The sequence below is a fragment of the Armigeres subalbatus genome, chromosome 3 (assembly GCF_024139115.2).
Source record: "Armigeres subalbatus isolate Guangzhou_Male chromosome 3, GZ_Asu_2, whole genome shotgun sequence".
In the NCBI taxonomy this organism is placed as follows: Eukaryota; Metazoa; Arthropoda; class Insecta; order Diptera; family Culicidae; genus Armigeres; species Armigeres subalbatus.
Window position 1 is genome coordinate 287,406,337 of NC_085141.1, and position 23,435 is coordinate 287,429,771.

At 43.0% G+C, this 23,435-nt stretch overlaps 3 protein-coding genes across 6 annotated transcripts; 2 read left to right on the plus strand and 1 right to left on the minus strand.

Annotated features, from left to right (window-relative positions):
• The first annotated feature begins 62 nt into the window (after nt 1-62).
• Nucleotides 63-1,236, plus strand: LOC134224727 (BLOC-1-related complex subunit 7). The gene is made up of 3 exons (XM_062704258.1): nt 63-163; nt 228-288; nt 340-1,236. Exon 3 carries the CDS (start codon nt 366-368, stop codon nt 681-683), a length of 318 nt encoding a protein of 105 aa, XP_062560242.1. The 5' UTR covers nt 63-163; nt 228-288; nt 340-365; the 3' UTR covers nt 684-1,236.
• Nucleotides 1,237-1,302: 66 nt separating this feature from the next.
• On the plus strand, nt 1,303-6,726 carry LOC134224726 (N-acetyltransferase eco). 2 transcript variants are annotated; one of them, XM_062704257.1, is made up of 5 exons: nt 1,303-1,498; nt 1,686-2,906; nt 2,990-3,391; nt 3,459-4,101; nt 6,248-6,726. In XM_062704257.1, the coding sequence occupies exons 1-5, from the start codon at nt 1,318-1,320 to the stop codon at nt 6,447-6,449; spliced, it is 2,649 nt and encodes an 882-aa protein (XP_062560241.1). In that variant the 5' UTR covers nt 1,303-1,317; the 3' UTR covers nt 6,450-6,726. The 2 variants fall into 2 exon arrangements, with proteins under 2 accessions (XP_062560241.1, XP_062560240.1); XM_062704256.1 differs by lacking the exon at nt 6,248-6,726 and adding an exon at nt 4,168-4,637.
• On the minus strand, nt 4,672-21,869 carry LOC134224725 (IQ and AAA domain-containing protein 1-like). Of its 3 annotated transcripts, none has more exons than XM_062704253.1 (4): nt 20,275-21,869; nt 19,126-20,215; nt 4,877-4,961; nt 4,672-4,813 (listed from the first exon to the last, which is right to left on the minus strand). In XM_062704253.1, exons 1-4 carry the CDS (start codon nt 21,812-21,814, stop codon nt 4,685-4,687), a joined length of 2,844 nt encoding a protein of 947 aa, XP_062560237.1. In that variant the 5' UTR covers nt 21,815-21,869; the 3' UTR covers nt 4,672-4,684. The 3 variants fall into 3 exon arrangements, with proteins under 3 accessions (XP_062560237.1, XP_062560236.1, XP_062560239.1); XM_062704252.1 differs by lacking the exons at nt 4,672-4,813; nt 4,877-4,961 and adding exons at nt 6,737-6,892; nt 6,956-7,040; XM_062704255.1 differs by lacking the exons at nt 4,672-4,813; nt 4,877-4,961 and adding an exon at nt 14,918-15,231.
• Between the last annotated feature and the right edge of the window lie 1,566 nt (nt 21,870-23,435).

The following is a 23,435-nucleotide window of genomic DNA, read 5'->3' on the forward strand; positions in this document are numbered from 1 at the left end:
GAAAAGGCTTTTGATTGAAATTCTCACGTCCATTTTACTCAGTGTACCGGTCATCATTTCGTGTCAACAATCATTAAGTTAATCATTGTAAACAGCTCGCAGCTTCATCCTCTCTGAAGGTTTGAGAAATTATTTCAAGTTTTGTTGAAAAAAGTACTAGCAGGTATGAATAATTCGCAAATTATTAATCACTCAACAACATTTGTAACGCTTTTGTTGTACTGCAGCCTGCAGGTGACTAAAATTTTGATATCAATCACTGAAATTTTGAAGTTACCTGCAATCAAGGTAAGAATATCGATCCTTTTGAAACATCTCACCGACATTGGAATATTTCAGTGCGAAGGACTCGCATCATCTTTGGAATGGCATCCGCGTCGAGCAGTAGCGCGAAGAACCTCTTCAGCGATTCGAAGCGCAGGCTGGCCGAACGGGTCGCTGTCAACGTGAACAACGCCTCATCGGTGGCCCGGCAGATTGTCCGCGGTTCCAAATCGAACGAGATTCTCATGCAGGCGGCCAAGAACTTCGCCTACCACGAGAGCACCGCCGACAACAGCATTCAGAACCTGCGGAAGATGGAAATCATCTTCCAGCATTTGAACTACCAGTACGAGGCCATCGAGCAGGCGGCGGACAAGCTGGAGTTTGTGGAAGAGCAGGTGAACGCCATGGAGAGATGATGCGGAGCGGAGCGCCGCCGTCGCGACGGCGATGATTATTACTGATGGAAGTATTGATGACATTACGCAATGATGGTGGTCGATGATGTTTTTATTTTTAAACAGGGATGCCGGATGTGAAAAGATCTCATCAGATAGATGTTGCTGAAACTTTATAAAAATGTCTGCAAACTTCAATAATTTCTAATATCATATAGGATTTCAAATTATCATTTTGTTCTGCTATGGTATTATTTATGAAATTTAAAACTCTTCTCGAAAATAGTAATTTGTGATTACGCGAATTTACAGATTTAGTTGAATGATACAATAATGATTTGGCATTCCTGTTAAAACAAAAACAGTCTGCATGGTGGCGCACACCAGCGGCGAGCACGTTAACCAATATGTTGCGCATCTGTGATGAAGTTGTCAAAAGTTTCCGCCAAAAAGGAAAGTTTCTTTTATTTACAATCTGCCTCGGTGCTGTTTTTGCTTGTTCCATATTTTTTTCGTATGAAATAGTTTTGTAGTTTGCAATAAATCAGATCTGATCGTTGGTTCAAAACCTACAGACATTATATTTTCTTCGATGAATGTTGGACAAATAATTTAACTGACGTGGGAGCGCGAGTACGTTTACTAATACGACGGAATGGACACTCCCCGGATTGTGACTCGTTCTCGGCATGTTCCGACTCCGAAAATGTCCGACCGAAAGAAATCCCTGTTTTCGACAGAATCTGGCGTGGATCGCAGGACCAGGGAGGACTCCGATCTAGGACCTATGAGTCCGCTCAAATTCAGCAACAGTCCCAAACGGGGTCCGATGAAGGGTGAGTATCACGATTGTAAAATGAGTCTAATGTTGATAAAAACGTATTTAAGCTGTTAAAAAATTTGTCCAAGGAACACTCACAAGATTAATTTTTGGGATTTTCAATCCGATTGCCCTCGCTTTCAGAAGGTCAATGACCTAATTAATCATTTCAAACTGGTTCTGAACATATTGTTTTTTTACAGATCTGAACATTACCACATTCCGAAACATTTTGGGAAACGCATCACCAGAAAGCGATCGTTCGCTGTCGCCTGATTTCGAACGTCGTTTCTCGCACTCAGAACGGTACGAGATTCTGACGCCCTCAAATGACAAAGAAAATCAGATTGTAGATGAAGACACTCGACTGTCTTTCTCCAGCAGCACTCCAAGAATGCGGACTTTGGCTGAATCCACACTTTTGGACGAGACCAATTCCAACAGTTTATCCAAGCTGATGAATTCTGATTTGAACATTGATGAGAAGAAAAATCCTATTCTGAAAACGCCTGGTCTGAGTGAGAAAGGTGGTCAAAATCTTGAACCAAGAAGGTCTTTTCGTAAATTGAGCTTTCAAGAAGATGCTTTTACTCCCAGTGACGAGTGCAAAGCTAACTCTTCTTCGGAGTTCAACAGCGAGAGCCGAGCAAGGACTTCACTATCGTTCAATAACATTCGTCCCATTTCAACGAAGTCCTTCTATTCTTCAAATGCTGATGCTGGGAATGGCCGGAAATCAGTTCCAAACCTGTCACCTCCAAATACAATTGTTTCCTGTAGAGTACCTCAAAGGAGGTCAAGCAGCAATCCTAGAAAATCGGGTCCATCTTCTAAAAAGCGTTCAAACTCGATCCGTCTGGGAGGTTTTAACAGAGGAGTTTTTCATAAAATCAAAAAACCGACGAACAAAACAAAGGTAAGCAACGCGAGGGTCAAAAAGTTGTCAACAAGTCAAATCCTCGAATCGACGGCTACGCTATTCGACAAATCACCGCCACAGGCAACCAAACCGCCGGTGCAATCTAAATCGGCTCCATCAAGTCCGCAAAATCCCAAACCGCTTAAACAACAGATCGAGCGTATCCGCAAGATTCTCAAGGACAGTCGGAATCCCATCGAACAAGCTCGGCCGCTATCGCTATCCAAGTCGATGTCGAATTTGGCTAACGCTTCATTGTACAATGATGATGCGCATGATGGCGGGACAACAGATCATGATAACGAAGACGAAAACTTCGATGCAAAATCCGAGGGTGGACGTAGCGAAAGCGGCCGAAAGTTTTTCAAGTCCAGTTCTAACCGGAGGATCAAGCGGGAGTATAAGCTGGTCCATAACGTCACAGCCACGGTGCATAAGGGTGGCAAGGTTTCGTTGAACAAGAGTAAGGAAAGGAAGCGGAAGCACGTGTCGCTGTTCGACGACGGTAGGTGCTGAATTCTTATAACTTTTTAATGAACGATGCTCAGGTATTTCACTTCATATGAACGTTAATATTCTTTTTTTCAGAAATGGATCTTGCTTCTGAACAGTTGGAGGTGGACTTCCTCATTAGTAAACTCCTCGGTTCACAAGACAAACCGAAAGCAGATGCTGTTCAACCGAAACAGTCCACACCCAAAAGAAGTGACTTGGAATTTCAATCTCAAACTGAACCACCCGTAGCTGCGGTACAGATCGAAATTATCGATGCGATGCACAGTGAAGTAAGCGACGACGAACCGATCCCTATGCAACCGAATGTTATCTATGTGGATCGACTTTCGCCCCTTTTTAACGGAACCGGCGGTGAAGATAGTTCTTGCAGCAGCACACAGGAAGGAACTGGCGCACAACTCGATTATCAGGAATCTCCCACGATGCAAATCCGAACGATGACCTCGTCGTTGAGCATCACTCGAGCTGCTGATGGTAACAATTAATCAATTATTTTATTTGTAACAACACCAACAGTGCAATTTGTTTTTACATTTTTTAGTTTCCGATCAGTTGGACACCCGTCCGCAAACGGAATCGAACAGACTTTTCCCCATCTTCTACAAAGATCACCAACGAACGGTTGCACTGCAATCTCGGGTCGAGCATGACATTATTGGTCACGGTCTCTTCGACGCAATTCGTGACAAACCGAAACGGCTGCGAACCTCCAGGGGCGTTGGTTTCAATCAGTACCAGATCGACGCCGGCCAGAGGCAATATGGCGCCCAACAGTGTGCGGGATGTGGTTTGCTCTACAGCGCCCACGAGCCGGAGGAAGAGATGATTCATGATAACTATCACGCTTCCTTGCACATTCTCAGATTTCCAGGATGGAACAGTGAAGCGGTGGTGGCTCACGTCCCGGAGTGGGACGTCAGCGGACGAATATTGGCCGTGGGAATGACCGCCGGTCAGCATAAGCTCCGTAAGGTGCAGGAAGTGCTTACTGTGGTAGATCGGGAGCTTGGCTTCGGGGAACCTTGCCAACTGGTGCTGGGCTCGGTTGTTTACCTGGCCATAGCTAGGAGCACCGTACTCGGGGTTTGCGTTGCGCAACCACAATCCCACGCCAATCGTTTGCTGACAATCGAGGGACTGGAAGGATCCATCGATTGTTGCACGATGGAAGCCTACCCGGTGAAGTGCGTGAATCGTAATACCCGAAATACAAAAATCTGCGACACTAATCGAAATTTATGTCTTCACAGATGCGGAATTTCCCGAATATGGGTCTCGCCCAGCTTTCGAGGCCATGGCATAGCGCGAACGATGCTTGCCGTCATGAGATCGCACTTTGTGTTCGGTTATCAGATGAGCTACGACGAGGTCGCATTCAGCGCTCCAACCGATGCTGGTAAGCGACTCGCCGAAAGCGTCACAGGGCGGAAAGACTTTCTCATTTACATCTGACGAGGGGTTTCTTTCTATTTTGTGCAAATTTATTTGTAACGCTGTTTTATATGTACCTATCTGTGTTAATCTCTCTATTTTTCTCTGTTGATTTGGAGCCTTTCCATGACAAACGCCTAAGTTTTTTTCTTGTTTGTATCTTTTATCTTTTGTACTGTACTATTTGAAAATGTTTCGTTTACAAACCCAATTCTTCTTTTTGGGAAGCCATACATTGATGAACAAATGTACAAAACTAATAAATTTGATCGTTATTTTTTTTGTCCTCTATATGCAAACCACGATCTATATTTCGTATCGTATCCGAACGCGGTTCTACTTTTTCTTCTTCGCTTCCTTGGCTTTTTTCTTAGCGAGTTCTTCTGCCCGAATTTTTAGCATTTTAGCGCGTTGTTTGGCAAGTTTGTCCGCTTTCTTGTAGAATTTCTCGTACTTCAAGTATTCCTAACAATGTAGGACAATAGTGGATTTAATGGAATATGAAACAATAGACTAATAATAATTTACCTTATCTGCAATGGGATATTCCGGTGGAACTTTTTGAAGAAAATAATCCAACAGTTCTTGAGCAGTAAGTGGTTCTCGCGCAAGTCTAAAATAATGAAAAATTAAAATAAAACTCAACACACATGCAACAAAGCTAAATTTGTGTGAAACATTTTTCCCTTTTTGCTGTATAAAATGAACCAGATCTTACAATGCATTCCAAAATTGCGATCAAAATGTTGATCCAGAAACAAGACTTAACCCGTTTCGGTGTGACCTAAAAATCAAAATAAAACTAACCCGTATATCCTCATGCTCATCAATTTGTTCGAGAATCCGATAATGAAAGAGTATGGACTGATTTTATGGCGACGACTCTTAGCGCGAAACAACGGACACGAATAGGAACATGTAACGTTTTAACCCTAGCCCAGCAGGGTAAATTGGCACAATTCAACTTGCCAATGAGGCACGTCGCATGAAGCTTGAGACAGAACGCCGTCGGGACAAGTTCTGCTATACTCTGGTTTACGAGGTGAACACGCTCCCCGGCATCGCGGAGTTGGCTTCCTACTAAGCGCTCAGGCACACTCTGCGCTTATGAAGTGGGAGCCTATAAGTGAAAGGATAATCGTTGCCAGATTTAGAACACGGGCCCGAAACCTTACTATAATCCAATGTTATGCGCCAACCGATGCTGCCGATCTGCAAGACAAAGAGAACTTCTACAGTCAACTCAATGCCGTCTTAGATAGAATTCCAAAGGGTGATATCAAGATCTGTTTGGGCGACTTCAATGCGAAGATCGGATCCGACAACTCGAACCATGAGCGCATTATGGGACGCCATGGTCTCGGAGAAATGAGCGAAAACGGAGAGCTGTTCGCAGAATTTTGTGGTAATAACGACATGGTGATCGGGGGATCGCTCTTCCCTCATCGACCGGTTCACAAGGTCACGTGGGTCTCCCGTGACGGCTTTACAGAAAATCAAATCGACCACATCTGCATCAGCCGAAAATGGAAACGGAGCCTTCTTGATGTACGGAATAAATGTAGTGCCGATATCGCGTCTGATCATCACCTCCTCATCGGCGAAATACGCCTGCGCATTGCGCGGATTCATCGGCAGGAGGAAAGAGTTGGACGACGATTCAACACACGCCGACTGGAACATGCCACGGTGAAACGGCCCTTCGTCATAGCTAGGAGCACCGTACTCGGGGTTTGCGTTGCTCAACCACAATCCCACGCCAATCGTTTGCTGACAATCGAGGGACTGGAAGGATCCATCGACTGTTGCACGATGGAAGCCTACCCGGTGAAGTGCGTGAATCGTAATTTCCGAAATACAAAAAAACTGTGACACTAATCGAAATTTATGTCTTCACAGATGCGGAATTTCCCGAATATGGGTCTCGCCCAGCTTTCGAGGCCATGGCATTGCGCGAACGATGCTCGCCGTCATGAGATCGCACTTTGTGTTCGGTTATCAGATGAGCTACGACGAGATCGCATTCAGCGCTCCAACCGATGCTGGTAAGCGACTCGCCGAAAGCGTCACAGGGCGGAAAGACTTTCTCATTTACATCTGACGAGGGGTTTCTTTCTATTTTGTGCAAATTTATTTGTAACGCTGTTTTATATGTACCTATCTGTGTTAATCTCTCTATTTTTCTCTGTTGATTTGGAGCCTTTCCATGACAAACGCCTAAGTTTTTTTTTGTTTGTATCTTTTATCTTTTGTACTGTACTATTTGAAAATGTTTCGTTTACAAACCCAATTCTTCTTTTTTGGGAAGCCATACATTGATGAACAAATGTACAAAACTAATAAATTTGATCGTTATTTTTTTGTCCTCGATATGCAAACCATAATCTATATTTCGTATCGTATCCGAACGCGGTTCTACTTTTTCTTCTTCGCTTCCTTGGCTTTTTTCTTAGCGAGTTCTTCTGCCCGAATTTTTAGCATTTTAGCGCGTTGTTTGGCAAGTTTGTCCGCTTTCTTGTAGAATTTCTCGTACTTCAAGTATTCCTAGCAATGCAGGACAATAGTGGATTTAATGGAATTTGAAACAATAGACTAATACTAATTTACCTTATCTGCAATGGGATACTCCGGTGGAACTTTTTGAAGAAAATAATCCAACAGTTCTTGGGCAGTAAGTGGTTTTCGCGCAAGTCTAAAATAATGAAAAATTAAAATAAAACTCAACACACAAGCAACAAAGCTAATTTTCCACTGTTTGCTGTATAAAATAAACCAGATCTTGCAATGCATTCCAAAATTGCGATCAAAATGGTGATCCAGAAACAAGACTTAACCCGTTTCGGTGTGACCTAAAAATCAAAATTAAACTAACCCGTATATGCTCATGCTCATCAATTTGTTCGAGAATCCGATAATGAAAGAATATGGACTGATTTTATGGCGACGACTCTTAGCGCGAAACAACGGACACGAATAGGAACATGTAACGTTTTAACCCTAGCCCAGCAGGGTAAATTGGCACAACTCAACTTGCCAATAAGGCACGTCGCATGAAGCTTGAGATTCCGGGACTGAGTGAAGTCCGTTGGCCAAACTTTGGAGAACACAGAACGCCGTCGGGACAAGTTCTGCTATACTCTGGTTTACGAGGTGAATACGCTCCCCGGCATCGCGGAGTTGGCTTCCTACTAAGCGCTCAGGCACACTCTGCGCTTATGAAGTGGGAGCCTATAAGTGAAAGGATAATCGTTGCCAGATTTAGAACACGGGCCCGAAACCTTACTATAATCCAATGTTATGCGCCAACCGATGCTGCCGATCTGCAAGACAAAGAGAACTTCTACAGTCAACTCAATGCCGTCTTAGATAGAATCCCGAAGGGTGATATCAAGATTTGTTTGGGCGACTTCAATGCGAATATCGGATCCGACAACTCGAACCATGAGCGCATTATGGGACGCCATGGTCTCGGAGAAATGAGCGAAAACGAAGAGCTGTTCGCAGAATTTTGTGGTAATAACGACATGGTGATCGGGGGATCGCTCTTCCCTCATCGACCGGTTCACAAGAAAATCAAATCGACCACATCTGCATCAGCCGAAAATGGAAACGGAGCCTTCTTGATGTACGGAATAAATGTAGTGCCGATATCGCGTCTGATCATCACCTCCTCATCGGCGAAATACGCCTGCGCATTGCGCGGATTCGTCGGCAGGAGGAAAGAGTTGGACGACGATTCAACACACGCCGACTGGAACATGCCACGGTGAAACGGCCCTTGGCTGGAGACGCGTGCTGCAGATATCCCGGAAGGTGGCAGCGTGGAAGACCCATGGACCGCCATCAAGAATGCCTTCATCGCCACCAGCGAGAACAATCTGGGCGAACTGCGCACCCAGAGAAAACAATGGATCACCGATGAGACCTGGAGGAAGATAGAGGAGCGAAGAGAAGCCAAAGCCGCGATAGAGCGATCGAAAACCAGAGGAGCCAAAGTCTTAGCCTGCCAGCGATACGCGGCTCTTGAGAAGGAAGTAAAACGCTCATGTCGACGGGACAAGCGAGCGTGGGCAGACTCTCTGGCCGACGAAGGAGACCGGGGACCGGGGACATTCGCCTCCTCTACGATATCTCACGACGCTTAAGCGGGGCGAAGATGAATGCAACGATGCCTGTGAAAGACGCGAATGATCAGTTCAAGATTTTTTTATGTACAGGTTATCCGACTTCGTCAGAAGATGGGAATAACCAGCGTGGGGGGGAAACATACATTTTCAGTGCAAAACGTAAACAAACGAGCATAAATTCCATACAAAAATCAGAGATAACCTAGTTGGGGATATTGACAAGTCGGATAACCTGTACATAAAAAAATCTTGGATCAGTTATTGACCGACTCAACTGACCAGCTGAAACGCTCGTACAACTTTTTCAAGTGCCAGCCAGGCCATCATCACCTCGCCATGATCTGCCTAGGATCCGACGTATAACACGCGTCACGTCAATACCGAAGCTCCATCACTGCTAGAGATTCAAACAGCCATCCAAAGCATGAAATCGAATAAAGCACCAGGGGTCGACTGCATATCAGCCGAGATGCTCAAAGCTGACCCCATGACATCCGCTCAACTACTGCATCGTTTATTTCGTAATATCTGGGACACCGCAACTTTCCCGGTCGACTGGATGCAAGGTATCTTAGTAAAGGTGCCCAAAAAGGGTGACCTGACTGTATGCGATAACTGGCGAGGCATTATGTTGCTGTGTACCGTTCCCAAAGTTCTGTGCAAAATTATCCTAGCCCGGATTCAGGAGAAGATCGATGCGACTCTCCGGCGGCCAAAGGATTCCGTGCCGGAAGATCCTGTGTGGACTATATTATCACGCTCCGTATAATTCTGGAGCAGGTCAACGAATTCCAAGAGTACCTTTACTTGATATTCATTGACTACGAAAAAGCTTTCGATCGTATCAATCACGAGAATATGTGGGGCGCCCTGAGACGCAGAGGGGTTTCTGAGAAAATCAGCCACTGAAAATAGTGACTTTAGTGACCAAAGCTGACGAAAAAAGGGACCAAATAGTGACTTTCAGTTGCAAAAAAAGTGACTAAATAGTGACATCCAATTTCAGTTGCAATCAAGCGTTTTTGGGGCGAAGAAGAATAATTTTCCCGTAATTTGTGGCGGAAATCATCTTTCACTCACAACTTTTATCTCTTAGAACAAACTCAGAAGAGAAACGATTAAGTAAAATTGCAGAGATGCATCTGAACGCGAGAACGCGTGTTCGTGTTCAAAATGTTCTGAACACTGCACACTGTTCAAGAGCGCTGACCTAGCTTAGCAACTTGTATCCTAGGAAAACAAACTCAAACGACGGCATGCTACTCATTTTTCGGCTAGTATTGGAACACGTGAGCATCTAACGTATAGAAATCAAGCATGCTCGTATGTTTTTGCATAGTTCCAAATCTAAGGAATCTTAGTTACCATGATCGTTTTGCTTGCGTACCAATCCAGTGCACACTGAACTGTGTTCAGAGTTCAAAGCTTTGAACACAAAGGCACGCTCTTGGCTCATGTTCTGTTCAGGATGCATCTCTGTAAAATTGTATTGCCCTCTCTTTTGGATTGCCCTTCTCTTTTCTCCACGGAAATTTTACTCAATATCAGTCAAAAGCAGGACTACTCAAAACTATGAGTAGTCTTGCAAGCAGATCAAATTTTTACGTCGCTAGAAGTGAGCGAAATATGGTTATCACTAATAACACCTGTTTTTCTTTCCCAAAAATGATTTCTCGGCTAAAATCTGCGTGAATGAGCATTCTCTTCTCTTGAGAATGAGTGAAAATTACGATCATTGGATTAGCTGATGCTGGGTCATTAGGCCGAACGGTCATTAGGCCGAATGACCATTAGGCCGAATGGCCATTAGGCCGAATGAGAACTGGGGAGGGAGAAATGAGTTGTGCGAAGTGAAGAAGTAGGAAGAAAGAAGAAGGAAAAAGGAAGATGGAAGAAGGAAGATGGAAGAAGAAAGAAAAAATAAGAAAAAAGGAAGACGGGAGAAAGAAAGAATAAAGAAGAAGGAAGAAGAAAGAAGAAGAGAGGTTAAATAAGGTGGAAAGAGAGAAGAAGAAAAAATCAAGAAGGAAGAAGAAAGAAGGAAGAAGGAGAAAGGAGGAAGAATAAGAAGGAAGAAGGAAGAAGAAAGTAGGAAGATGAATAAAGGAAGAAGGAAAAAGGAAGAAGGGAGAAGGAAGATGGAAGAAGGAAGAAGGAAAAAGAAAGAAGGAAAAAGAAAGAAGGAAGAAGGAAGAAGCAAGAAGGGAGAAGGAAGAAGGAAGAATGAAGAAGGAAGAACGAAAAAGGAAGAAGGAAGAAGAAATAAGGAAGACGGAAGAAGGAAGAAGGAAGAAGGAAGAAGGAAGAAGGAAGAAGGAAGAAGGAATAAGGAAGAAGGAAGAAGGAAGAAGAAAGAAGGAAGAAGGAAGAAGGAAGAAGGAAGAAGAAAGAAGGAAGAAGGAAGAAGGAAGAAGGAAGATGGAAGAAGGAAAAAGGAAGAAGGAAGAAGAATGAAGGAAGAAGGAAGAAGAAAGAAGGAAGAAGAAAGAAGGAAGAAGAAAGAAGGAAGAAGGTATAAGGAAGAAGGGATAAGGGAAAAGGAAGAACGAAGAAGGAAAAAGGAAGAAGGAAGAAGGGAAGAAGGAAGAAAGAAGACGGAAAAAGGAAGAAGGAAGAAGGAATAAGGAAGAAGGAGGAAGGAGGAAGGAGGAAGGAAGAAGGAAGAAGGAAGAAGGAAGAAGGAAGAAGGAAGAAGGAAGAAGAAAGAAGAAAGAAGGAAGAAGGAAGAAGGAAGAAGGAAGAAAAAAGAAGGAAGAAGGAAGAAGGAAGAAGAATGAAGGAAGAAGAATGAAGGAAGAAGAAAGAAGAAAGAAGAAAGAAGGAAGAAGGAAGAAGGAAGAAGAAAGAAGGAAGAAGAAAGAAGGAAGAAGAAAGAAGGAAGAAGGGATAAGGAAGAAAGGATAAGGGAAAAGGAAGGACGAAGAAGGAAGAAGGAAGAAGGAAGAAAGAAGGAAGAAGGAAGAAGGAAGAAAGAAGGAAGAAGGAAGAAGGAAAAAGGTGGAAGGACGAAGATAGAAAGAAGAAAGAAGAAGGAAGAAGGAATAAACAATAAGGAAGAACGAAGAAGTTAAAAGGGAGAAAAAAGCGAAGAAGGAAGAAGTTAAAAGGGAGAAAAAAGCGAAGAAGGAAAAATGAAGAAGAAAGAAGGAATAATTGAGAAGGAAGAAGGAAAAAGGAAGAAGGTAGTAAGAAAAAGAAAGAAGAATAAAAAAAGATGGAGAGAAGGAAGAAAGAAGAAGGAAACAAGAAGAAGAAAGTAGAAAGAAGAAGCGTGGGGAAAAGAAGAAAAAATAAGGAAGAAGGAAGGAGGAAGAAGAAAGAAGGAAGAGGAAGACCGAAGAACTAAGAAAGAAGAAGAATGAAGGAAGAAAGAAGGAAAGCGAATGCAGAAAGAAGAAGAAAGAAGGGAGAAGAAATAAGTACCATAGAAGAAGGAAATAGGAAGGAGCAAGAAGGAAGAGCGAAAAAAAAAGAAAAGAGAAGAAAAAAGAAGACAGCACTTCTCGTTTTTCCATTTTTGCTTCTTTTTGCTAATTCGGCCTAATGACCATTCGGCCTAATGACCATTCGGCCTAATGACCATTCGGCCTAATGACCTTCGGCCAAATGGCCTTCGGCCTAATGGCCTGACACCGGATTAGCTGAACACCCACATTAGAAAGATGCAGAGAATTCTACGATTTGTCACTGGTGCCACGGAATTTTTTGGAATTTTTTTTACGAATCGTTTTGGTAGAAAACGAAACAAGAATTATGAAGATTCATGTACAACGAGCATTGGATTGAACTCTTGACCTTCTGCTTGTAACGAGGACCATGCTCTCTGAACTTTTAAATAGTTTTTCTACAAAATACGCAGATTTTCCGACTTGCTGCGTATTCATGAACGATTTTTGCTATGGAATTCGACAGCGCATGCAATCTTCAAAATTGGGGAGACTTGATCTCCTTTCTATGATATCTACTCAATAAATTTTTTTTAAAGGGCAAACCCTTCATTTATTTATTTATTTATTTATTCAGACTAAGGCCGAAGTGGCCTATGCGGTATATGAGAGTCTTCTCAATTCGGCTCGGTTCATTGCTACACGTCGCCAACCACGCAGTCTACGGAGGGTCCGCAAGTCATTTTCCACCTGATCGATGCAACTTTCCCACTGATCGGATCGTCGGATCGTTGTCGAGAACCATTTTCACCGGGTTACTGTCTGACATTCTGGCTACTGCGGTGGGCCTGGCAGTCGTCCGATTTTTGCGGTGTACGATGGATGGTTCTCCCAACAGCTGATGCAACTCGTGGTTCATTCGCCTCCTCCACGTACCGTCCGCCATCTGCACCCCACCATAGATGGTACGCAGCACTTTCCTTTCGAAAACTCCAAGTGCGCGTTGGTCCTCCACGAGCATCGTCCAGGTCTCGTGTCCGTAGAGAACTACCGGTTTAATGAGCGTTTTGTAGATTGTCAGTTTGGTACGGCGGCGAACTCTATTCGATCGGAGCGTCTTGCGGAGTCCAAAGTACGTACGATTTCCAGCCACTATGCGTCTCCGAATTTCTCTGCTGGTGTAATTTTCGGCAGTCACCCAAGTACACAAATTCTTCTACCACCTCGATTTCGTCACCACCGATGCAGACTCGCGGTGGGTGGCTCACATTGTCCTCTCTTGAACCTCTTCCTATCATGTACTTCGTCTTCGACGTGTTGATGACTAGCCCGATCCTCTTAGCTTCCCTCTTCAGTCTGATGTAGGCTTCCTCCATCTTCTCAAAGTTACGTGCCATAATATCTATGTCGTCGGCGAAGCCAAATAGCTGGACGGAGTTATTGAAAATTGTACCACTCGTGTTAATCCCTGCTCTTCGTATTACCCCTTCCAAAGCGATGTTGAATAGCAGACACGAAAGACCATCACCTTGCCGTAACCCTCTGCGGGTTTCGAAGGGACTCGAGAATGTCCCTGAAACTCGAACTACGCACATCACCCGATCCATCGTCGCTTTGATCAACCGTGTCAGTTTATCCGGAAAACCGTGTTCGTGCATTAGTTGCCATAGCTGGTCCCGATCGATTGTATCATGCGACAGCCGTGCGGTAAGACGCGCGGCTATAAAGCAAGACCATGCTGAGGGTGGCTGGGTTCGATTCCCGGTGCCGGTCTAGGCAATTGTCTCGATTGGAAATTGTCTCGACTTCCCTGGGCATAAAAGTATCATCGTGCTAGCTTCATGATATACGAATGCAAAAATGGTAACCTGGCTTAGAAACCTCGCAGTTAATAACTGTGGAAGTGCTTAATGAACACTAAGCTGCAAGGCGGCTCTGTCCCAGTGTGGGGATGTAATGCCAATAAGAAGAAGAAGAAGAAGATTCGCCCTCGTGCGGTGTTACAGCAATCTCGCCCATGCTGCATTCTTCTCCTCCACTAACTGCTCACATTCGCCGTCATACCAGTCGTTTCTCTTCAACCCTTCATTACATCAGTCCAATAAAAAAAATTGAGAACAAATTATATTTGCTTTTAGACAAATGTTTATATAGATGACTAATGAAGGATCAAGTCTATTCAAATTGAGGCAACAATTCAAAATCCAAAAATCCTGAAATTGTGGTGGTATGTTGGCATTTTTATCAATGAAGATCAATCAGCATGTAACAAATGTATTTGTTACATGTCAGATTTGTATAGTTGATTCGCAATTGTCTCCTCTTTGTTATTTATTTTTGAATAAATGTCCTAGATGTATACCGCCCTTATTAACATTGTATGTCACGTGGGTCACGTGAAAGCATAATCCACATAAACAGGTTGCAGTAAAATTTTAGAACAATTAGATTGCCTTATTTCAGGCGGAGAATTTTATGTGTATGCTTGTTCTAGTACTCGAATATTTTAAAAATCCTATTTGAAAAATGATGTATCTTGTGTTGCCATCTTTTAGGCGCAGTCTGAAGCTCGATTAATTTGAAAATTCCTCATAGTGATGATCAATTAATTCGATATAGCTGAACGGGAAACCCTTTTTCCCGACCAATCAGAATTCACAAATTTCAATAAAAGAAAAACCGGAAACCCATTTTGGACCAATCAGAATTAAGAAGAGAAATACAATATCAGTTCACCGACTTAGGGGGTTGAGCATATTGGGAGACGAACTCTGAGTAATTCCGGTGGAAACCGTTGGCAAGTGATCATATCAGTTTAAAGTTTACCTGATTTTTCTATGGTGTTAACCAAAATTATTTGCGTGTAGTGCAATCTAAAACGGTGAAGTGCGTTTGTTTGGAATGTTTTCTGGCTAAATTATAAACTTATTCGATTGCATTTTCTTTAAATTAGATTTTGAGTTATTTCGGTTTGTGGTTTAAATTTTTCAAATAAGAGTGTTAAGCAAAAATCGGTTGGATAAAAAGGTAAGGAAGTTTATTGAAAATAAGAGTGCTCGAGCATGACATAAGTTACGTTGAACAGGTGCCAACCCATTCAACGTGGGTGTTTGTGCTGGAGGCACGCTATCCGTACTGTCACGGCACTCGGTCGTCGCTAGGTGGCAAGCAGCCTGACCACCACCTTCGGGTCCGGGGCGCAAATATACCCGTCGAAACCCTGCTGTGCGGCCGCTCTAGAATACGGCGATTGGAACCAAAACCGAAAAGCTCCGACAACGACGACATCGAAACTCTTCCGTCGTTGGAACCACGTGCCAGCTGGCCAGCAAAAGCCTGTTCCTATTAGTGCTAATGAGCTCGAATAAACCTGTAAATAGTGTAAATAAGGCCTTTTTGTAAAAAAAAATGTAAATATTAAAATTAGTTCCACTCCAACCCTCTATTCGATCATTTTGGTTTTACACTCTTTTGCGAATTATTATTTTTATTTAATCATTATTGGATTTTTTCTCAGTTTCTAGTTTTGGGATTTGCTTTAGAATAAGTAATAAGCCGTAAGTACTGCTTCCTCGATTTAGATTGTAGCCTTTGGTAGTATAGGATTTCTTGCGCCTTAATTGATCTCAGAGTTTGTTGGTGCGATAGAATTGAAAATAGTCGAACGCTGATAAGGTAGAGCTTTTCTAGTTCAGTGATTGGTTTCCGTTTGGGCTCTTTTTATGGTTTTTATGTGATTTGGGAAATAATTACCTGCCCTTAATTAGGAGTCTTTGGCCGGACTTTAACGGCACTGATGACCCTTCTAAAGAAGGTGGCGCTTAAGTCCCCAGTTGTGATTCACCCGACACGTGGTAAAGCGAGTAATTAGACCCCGGAACCGGGACAAAGGTTTCAAGCATATTTAGCGATTTGTGTTGTGAAATCATTTTGAAATGCATTTGGTCATTATTGGGAGAAGTTGTACAAATTTTGCGTGGCCACTAAAAACATTTTTAGGAGGAACAAAACACAGTAAATAATAGAGTAAATAAGGCTGTCAATCAAAAAAATAACTCGCCACATAACGATCATTTGTCTAGAGGATCTATTATAAAAATACGGTATAAGAGTAAAATCAGCAGTGATTCAAATCGTTCGGGGCTGTCAGTTTGAATATGAATCTGAAACATTGAATTTCTCAGCAGCTGTTCTAGATTCAGTTTTTATACCAGTCAACCGTCAAAAAAATAAAACTGGTATAACGCTCCGTTCTATTTTCTGCAGATTTGAACCACGATTGAATCACGAGATTCAAATATTTTTCAATTGTTTTGGTGCATGGATGCGTCATTTTATCTACGGATCAATCCACTTTGCAATTCCGGCGCCTTTCTTGGCAGTAACATAATGATTTCAATTAATTGAAAATTACATGAATAGAACATGAATAGAACACTGCTGGGGAAACCAGCGAGTTTGTTCTATTTTGCTCCAGATGCAAACTAGAATAGTGGTCGAAAATTTAGAATCAAACTGAATCACTCCTGATTTCACCCTAAGGGTAAAATCAGCAGTGATTAAAATCGTTCGGGGCTGTCAGTTTGAATATGAATCTGAAACATTCATTTTCCCAGCAGCTGTTCTAGATTCATTTTTTATACCAGTCAAATGTAAAAAAAATAAAACTGGTATAACGCTCCGTTCTATTTTCTGCAGATTTTAACCACGATTGAATCACGAGATTCAAATATTTTCCAATTGTTTTGGTGTATGAATGTGTCATTTTATCTACGGATCAATCCACTTTGCAGTTACGGCGCCTTTCTTGGTAAACTACTTTAGTTCTTGGTAAAACAGGGGAGAAGCATGTCTACCAATGTATAAAGATTGAAATTGACAGGTCACCTGATTGCATGATTGTATACCAATTTATAAATTGTGACGTAAAACACCTTCAATTAGCTACTGGTGAAATGCCAATAAGAGCAGCGAGTTAAATGGCTGGCGAAGTTTCTGAGCGATCATTTTTCCAAGATCCGTAATTTCATTTCTGCCATGAACAAAGCATCATCCGATGGATACATAAAGCTTTATAAAATAATCTTGGTCAATAGTTTCAAAATAATTGCAAATAGTGACTTTTTGCGAGAAAAAGTGACTTTAGTGACTTGAGGTCGAAAAACGTGACTAGGCCGAAAAAGTAACCAAGTCACTAAAAAGTGACCCGCTACCATGCCTGCAATGGGATATTGTCCGACCCTATCCGGGTCGTAGTTGGTGTGAGGCAAGGATGTATTCTATCACCATTACTGTTCCTCATCGTAATCGACGAGATTCTGGTAGGAGCGATTGACAGTTAACCAAACCGCGGGCTGTTTTGGCAGCCCATAACCATGGAGCACCTAAACGACTTCGAGTTGGCTGATGACGTTGCACTCCTCGCTCAACGGCGCTCTGCGTGCAGAGTAAGCTCAACGACCTTGCCGAGCGCTACTCTTCGGCAGGTTTAGTCATCAACGTCAACAAAACCAAATCGTTGGATGTAAACACGGTGACTACTTCCAGTTTCACAGTAGCCGGGCAACCAGTGGAAAATGTTGAAAGCTTCCAATATCTTGGTAGCCAAATGGCGTCAGACGGCGGTGCCAAGATCGACATAGACGCACGTATCAAAAAAGCAAGGGCTGCCTTTGCGAGTTTAAGAAATATCTGGAAAAACAGGCAGATAAGTGAACGCGCCAAAATACGAATTTTCAACTCTAACGTGAAATCTGTGCTGTTATACGCTAGCGAAACATGTGGTGTGTATCAGTGGAGAACACTCAACGGCTGCAGGTGTTTATTAACAGATGCCTGCGGTATATAATTCGGGCCTGGTGGTCTCACAACTTGATCTCAAGCAACGAGCTCCATCGTCGTTGTCACCAGAGGCCGATAGCAACAAAAATTCGGGATCGGAAGTGGGCTGGGTAGGCCACACTCTACGTAGGGGCGGAAACGAAATCCGTAAACAAGCATTAGACTGGAACCCAGCAGGACATCGCAGCAGAGGCAGACCCAGAGGCCATAAATAAAAAAATAAAAGACCGAAATATAACCTGGCAACAGGTTAAAGCGATAGCTGGGCAACGCTCCGAATGGAGATCGGTCGGCCCTTTGCAACACCGGGGGTGTACAGGATTCATAAGTAAGTAAAGTAAGAGGGAGGGGGCTCCCCAAAAAAAAAAATTCGGCAAAAAAAATTTCTTCTAAAAATTTTGTCTCTGGGGGGGGGTTTTATGTCCAAAACCACCCCCGTGGCTACGCCACTGTATAGTTTAAAGTCATTTTTGTCATTTTCTTGTCAGAGTCAAATTATTTAGCCAGTTTTTATGCTATTTATACGTCTATTGTCATTGTACGCGTTCAAAATCGACCGAATCAATTTATCTGACTCACATGGAACATGTTGCCCAATGTTTCATCGTAGAAACTGAGCCGGAAGTTTTTTTTTATCAAGTATAGTAAAGTGTTCAATCCCCGATTTATAAAAAATGACAAGTTAATAACTTTTGAAGCAGTCTTACAGCCGTACAAGGATCATGTCGTCCATTAAGACACTGTTGAACTGGCTCAAAAGACTAATAGATACTCTCTCCCATTATCGTTCCTAGTTCAAACAAAAACTTCTACTCAGTGAATCCAGTAGTCATTTCCCTACGAATGTCTTGAATACATTGTGTATCAATAAATGCCTAGCTAGCTAAGTGTGATCGTGGCTACGACTCATCGTCACAGGGAACACAGCAGAAAAGTATTGCCGAAAAGAAGAGAACTCACATCATTATCACTGATCAAAAAGGCCTCTGCCTGACTGCACTACCATTCAAGGCTCCAAGACACGATGTCCGTTGGATCACATGCAAATGCCGTAAATTAGTGCGTCAATGCCAGATATGTAACGCGGCACCAAACAAAAATAGTCAACATGTGATACCACCACGACAGGATATGTCTTTGGTTGCCATCTCAGTGCTAATGGCGTAAGCCGACCCACCGCGGCAAGGTAACATATCCGAGGGGAAAGATTTTGCAACCCCCAATTATTGTATTAAAAACTATTTAAAGGCCTCCAAAACATCTCGAAGGCCGTGCTGTAGTTGCTTTTAATACATAAAAGTTTTACGAGCATGATGAAGCTTAATTGAGGATGAATTTTTTTTTGTATGTTTCCAAGCTAAGTTTTACCTTTAATACAGCAGAAAGCAAGTAAGAATCTGAGTCTCTTTCAACGTTCACTTACCTCATTCTCCTCCTCAGTCCTAAGGTTTGATGCACGCAGCTGAGTATCTGTCCTGGCGAATATCCTCTGGTTACCAACGAGAGAGGTGAAATGTCAAAATCCTTGCCAACTCCGACCTTCTGGCTTAGAGCGTGTCTCCATAGTAGCTGCGTTGATCCGTAGTCGGTTTTCGGAATCAACAGAAATTTCTCAAAGCACTTCTTGAACTTCCCTGCCTTCGCCATCCACGGTTGACTCGATGTACCAACCAGCAGAATCTTTTCGTCCTTTTTGATTTTTTTAACAACCTGCTTAAATAGAACTTTCCCCAACTTCGTGGGATCTAGAGATTGCTCGTCGGCAGGGATCTTCTTGTAGAACAGTTTGTGCGCTTCGTCTATGCATATGACGGTTGGTTGTAGAATACGACCCATCTTAAGAACCATGTGTAACAAAAGGGGGATCTGGTTTGATGGTATAGGAGCAACTGTTTTTACGCTAAGGTCAAAAAGAACTGCATCCGTTTCATTGCTTATGGCCTCTACCAACATGGTCTTTCCATACCCTGAGGGTCCCAGCAGACAGAATGACTTGGGCTTCTGCAGATCCAGAGGACCCATGCCAAATAGCCACGTTTTGATGATATTCCTCACTTCACCCATCGCAGCCGGTGGATCTTCGAGCAGATAATTCCTCTTCTCAAAAGCTCCGTAGTTGTAATCACCGATGTAATCGTCAATCTTCCTTTTCTTGTACGCTCGGATTATGTTTTTATCGATCAGCTCCTCGAACAGCGAATCTACCGTACGATCAGCAGTCAAATCAGGAGCCTCTTTCTTCTTTTTCTTGCCCTTCTTTCCTGCACGTTTTCTTCTCTCCTTTTTGGGCTTGGCTGCTTTGTATTTCTTCTTACTGTCCTTACATAAAGCTTTTTGTAAAAGTTCTCGTTCTCCGCGAAGCACTTCATCCACTATTGGGCGTAATTCTTGATGAACTTCTGCAAACTTGTCCAGCGTTATCCACTCCATGATTGGTAACTCCTCTTCGTTTTCCATTTCGTCGATAAAATACCAATCCTTTTCGTAACGCTCTATAGTTTCTTCGATTGTAACTGTTAATTATCAAATTTTGAATAACTATGAATACCAATTGTGCTCCGCGAATACTTACTATACGCATTTGTAGCAAACTCCGGTTTCTTAAAGTCATAGGTTTTCCCCTGTTTCTTTTCCAGTTCCTTCTCCTCGCGCCTCTGTTCCCTGAGCTTCTCTTTGGCTTCCTTTTTCTTTTCTTTCGCCAATTCCTTCGCCTTTTTTCGGAGTTCGGCCTCTTTTTTCTTCTGTTCGACGCTTTTCAATTTTTCTAGTGCTTTCTTCCTTTGCACCTCCATGTACTCTTCCGGGGTTAATGTTTCCCCTTTGATTACCAACAGGGTTCCTCCCTCCCAAATTTCCGGATATCGATCGAAGGCATGTGCTCGATCGTAGAACTCTCTGAACCAAGCGCGTACATGATCGGAAATGTCCTCCATGATCCAAGGACCACGTTGTTGCAAAATTCGTGTTTTTTCGTCATCTATAGCTTGCAGAAAGGCTTCGTCGAACTCGGGTTTGCGTTTTCTCCGCTCTGCTTCGGCTTGTTCAATTCTGCTGTTCAAATTCGGACCTCGCTCCTCTTCATCGATCATTCCCAAAACTACGGATCGGTTGTATCGTTCGCGTAATAACTGCTTTCGTTCTTGGTAATTTCTCCAGTATTTCTGAATCTTGCGAGCTGACCGTATTTGAATCATTCTTTCAACCAATTCGTCTGTATTATCTTCAATTATTTCCTGTTTCACTTCCACTTTAATCGGTTCTATAATTTCGACCTTTTCCAAAACTTCCTGCGGCTTAATCTCTTCAACCCATCCAGGTGGCCTATAGTATGGGAACGCCACGACGTCTTTCTTTTTGACATAGTAATCCCAGTCGTACACAGTACGCTTTACCGGTATCAACATAAATTGGTTCGGTTTGTGGTAAAACTCATATGGGACGTCTTGAATCGAGTCCTCCCTCGGCCTTGGATAGAACAATTTTGGATGCAAACGGAAGTTTACCTGCAAGATTCGAGCACGCCGTGCTTTCTCATGGGCAAGAATTAGATTCAATGCGGCAACTCGTTTTTCTTTGGCTCGGTCGCGTTTGACAATCGGTCGTCTTGGATCCGGCGGAGGTTCATCCTCGCTTTCGGAACTACTGCCCAGTCCTTCGCTTGAACTGCTACTAGTTAAAGGTTCCATCGCTTTGCTGGAGGTGGCAATTAATTCAGAGCACTGTGCAGATCGTTCCATTGGGAAGTAACAAGGCCGCAGCGGCTGTACATCTTCCGGAATCAGGTGTAGCTCTCGGAGTGCTCCGTCAACGTAGGTGAACTCACTGAGTTCCATCTGTTTCACCTTCTGCTGCAGCTCCAGCATTCGTTGGTTGGCCGTTAGGGCCAGGCGTTGGATGACCTCACGTTTTTGAACCTGCAGTGTTTGATCGTAGCAACGATCAAGCATTCGACAGAGCGGAACATATCGGCAGTACAGTTCGGATAATATTTCGTGCACGATCTGTTTGTCTCTGGTTGGCTCGAACCGCTGAACCAGTTGCTCGTGCAGTAGAACATCTTGAAGTTCGGATTGGGTGGCAATCCAAAACTTGGCTATTGTTTCTTGGGTCATTCGTTAAAGTTACGTGGGCTCAGAATGACGTTGGTACTATTGATTAAAGACAGTTTGCTTCGATTGTCACATAAGTAAATGTGATCCATAAATACCATCCTGGAAGACAACAATCAGTCATTTTTCTTTCTTTTGCTTCAACACATTGGAAAAGTCATGATTCGAGGCATGCATGACAAAAATGTAAGTTTTCGTTTAATGGTCGCCGCACAGCTCAGGGAAATTTTTCGCTGGTTAAGGTCCATATGCTAGACCAGGGTACCGATCTGTTCTGAACCAGCGGCGGCGTGAATGTTCTTTCTTAGGGGTCCCCCACACACGCTCCGACACGTTGTACAACTTTGACTCCGCTCCCAGGAAATTTGGTTCGGTCGGAGTAACATCGGATCGTCTGTGGGCAAGTTGTACTGTTCAACAGCCGACAACATGTCGGAGCGTGTATGGGGCCCTTAAAGGCGGCGGCGGTATAGCTAGAAACAAATTAATGTTTTACGTGTGTTAAACTGTGTTGTTAAAACCCAACTTTTGTTTATGTGACAAGTGATCATCGACTGTTTTAATTTACGTACAAGTTAAGTGTTTTCATGTGCTATAATCTAGTGAAATCTACTGGACAAAAAGCCTGTTATTCTGTTCACTTTGCTTTGGCCCGGGCACGATGCCCGTGGAAATAGATAGTGAAGAGATGGATGCTGAAACGACTATAGCCAGCAACTAGCCGTGTGCTCAGTGCGTTCTGCCTATTGTTAACGAGAGCTCTTCTGTTGAATGTTTTGGCCAGTGCAAGTTGGCTATCCACGTCCACTACTTACCGGGTGCGACCCTTTGAAAAAGATTAAAAATGCGATGTTTGTGTGTGATGCTTGTTTGAGTCTAGCTAAATTTGACGACCGGCACTATGATAAAAGATTGGACGAGATTGCGAGTAAGCTGAATGATCTCGCCGATATAGCGGAAATGGTGAACAGTTTTGAACAGGTTATACGTAAAGTTGTACGTGAGGAAATAGTGTGTGTTAATGAACGGGGCGATAATAATAAGAACGAAAAGGATAGTGTTCCGCGACGTATGCTAACAAGATCATCTGCAAAGCGAAGAAAAATTGATGAATTAGAAATACAAAGTGATGTTGTTGTTACACCAAAGACTAGTTTTGCTGAAGTTTTGAAATCAGACAGAACTAAGATACCAATGCAGTCTAGGGAAGAAAAGCGTAAACCAAATCCGGTTGTTGTTGTTAAGCCAAAAGCAGGTGTAAAAGTGGAAGATATCAGAGCAGAATTGCGAAAAAAAGTGGATGCCAGATGTCTCAATGTGAAACGGGTTACAAGTGGTAAAGACAGTGAGGTAATGATTGCGCTGGATGATGAGAATAGTGTCAAAATTCTTAAAGAGAAGGCAGAAAAAGATATGGGTGGTCTGTACGATGTTAATGTGCGAGAAAGTCTGAAACCATCTATAAGAATAATCGGGATGAGTGATGAGTTGGATGAACAAGAGCTGGAAGAAACTTTAGTTGATCGAAACGAAGCATTTGGAAGCCTTAAACATTTCAAATTGTGCAAAATGTACTGTAATGCAAAATTGCAGTACAATAACGTGGGCGCAATAATTGAATTGG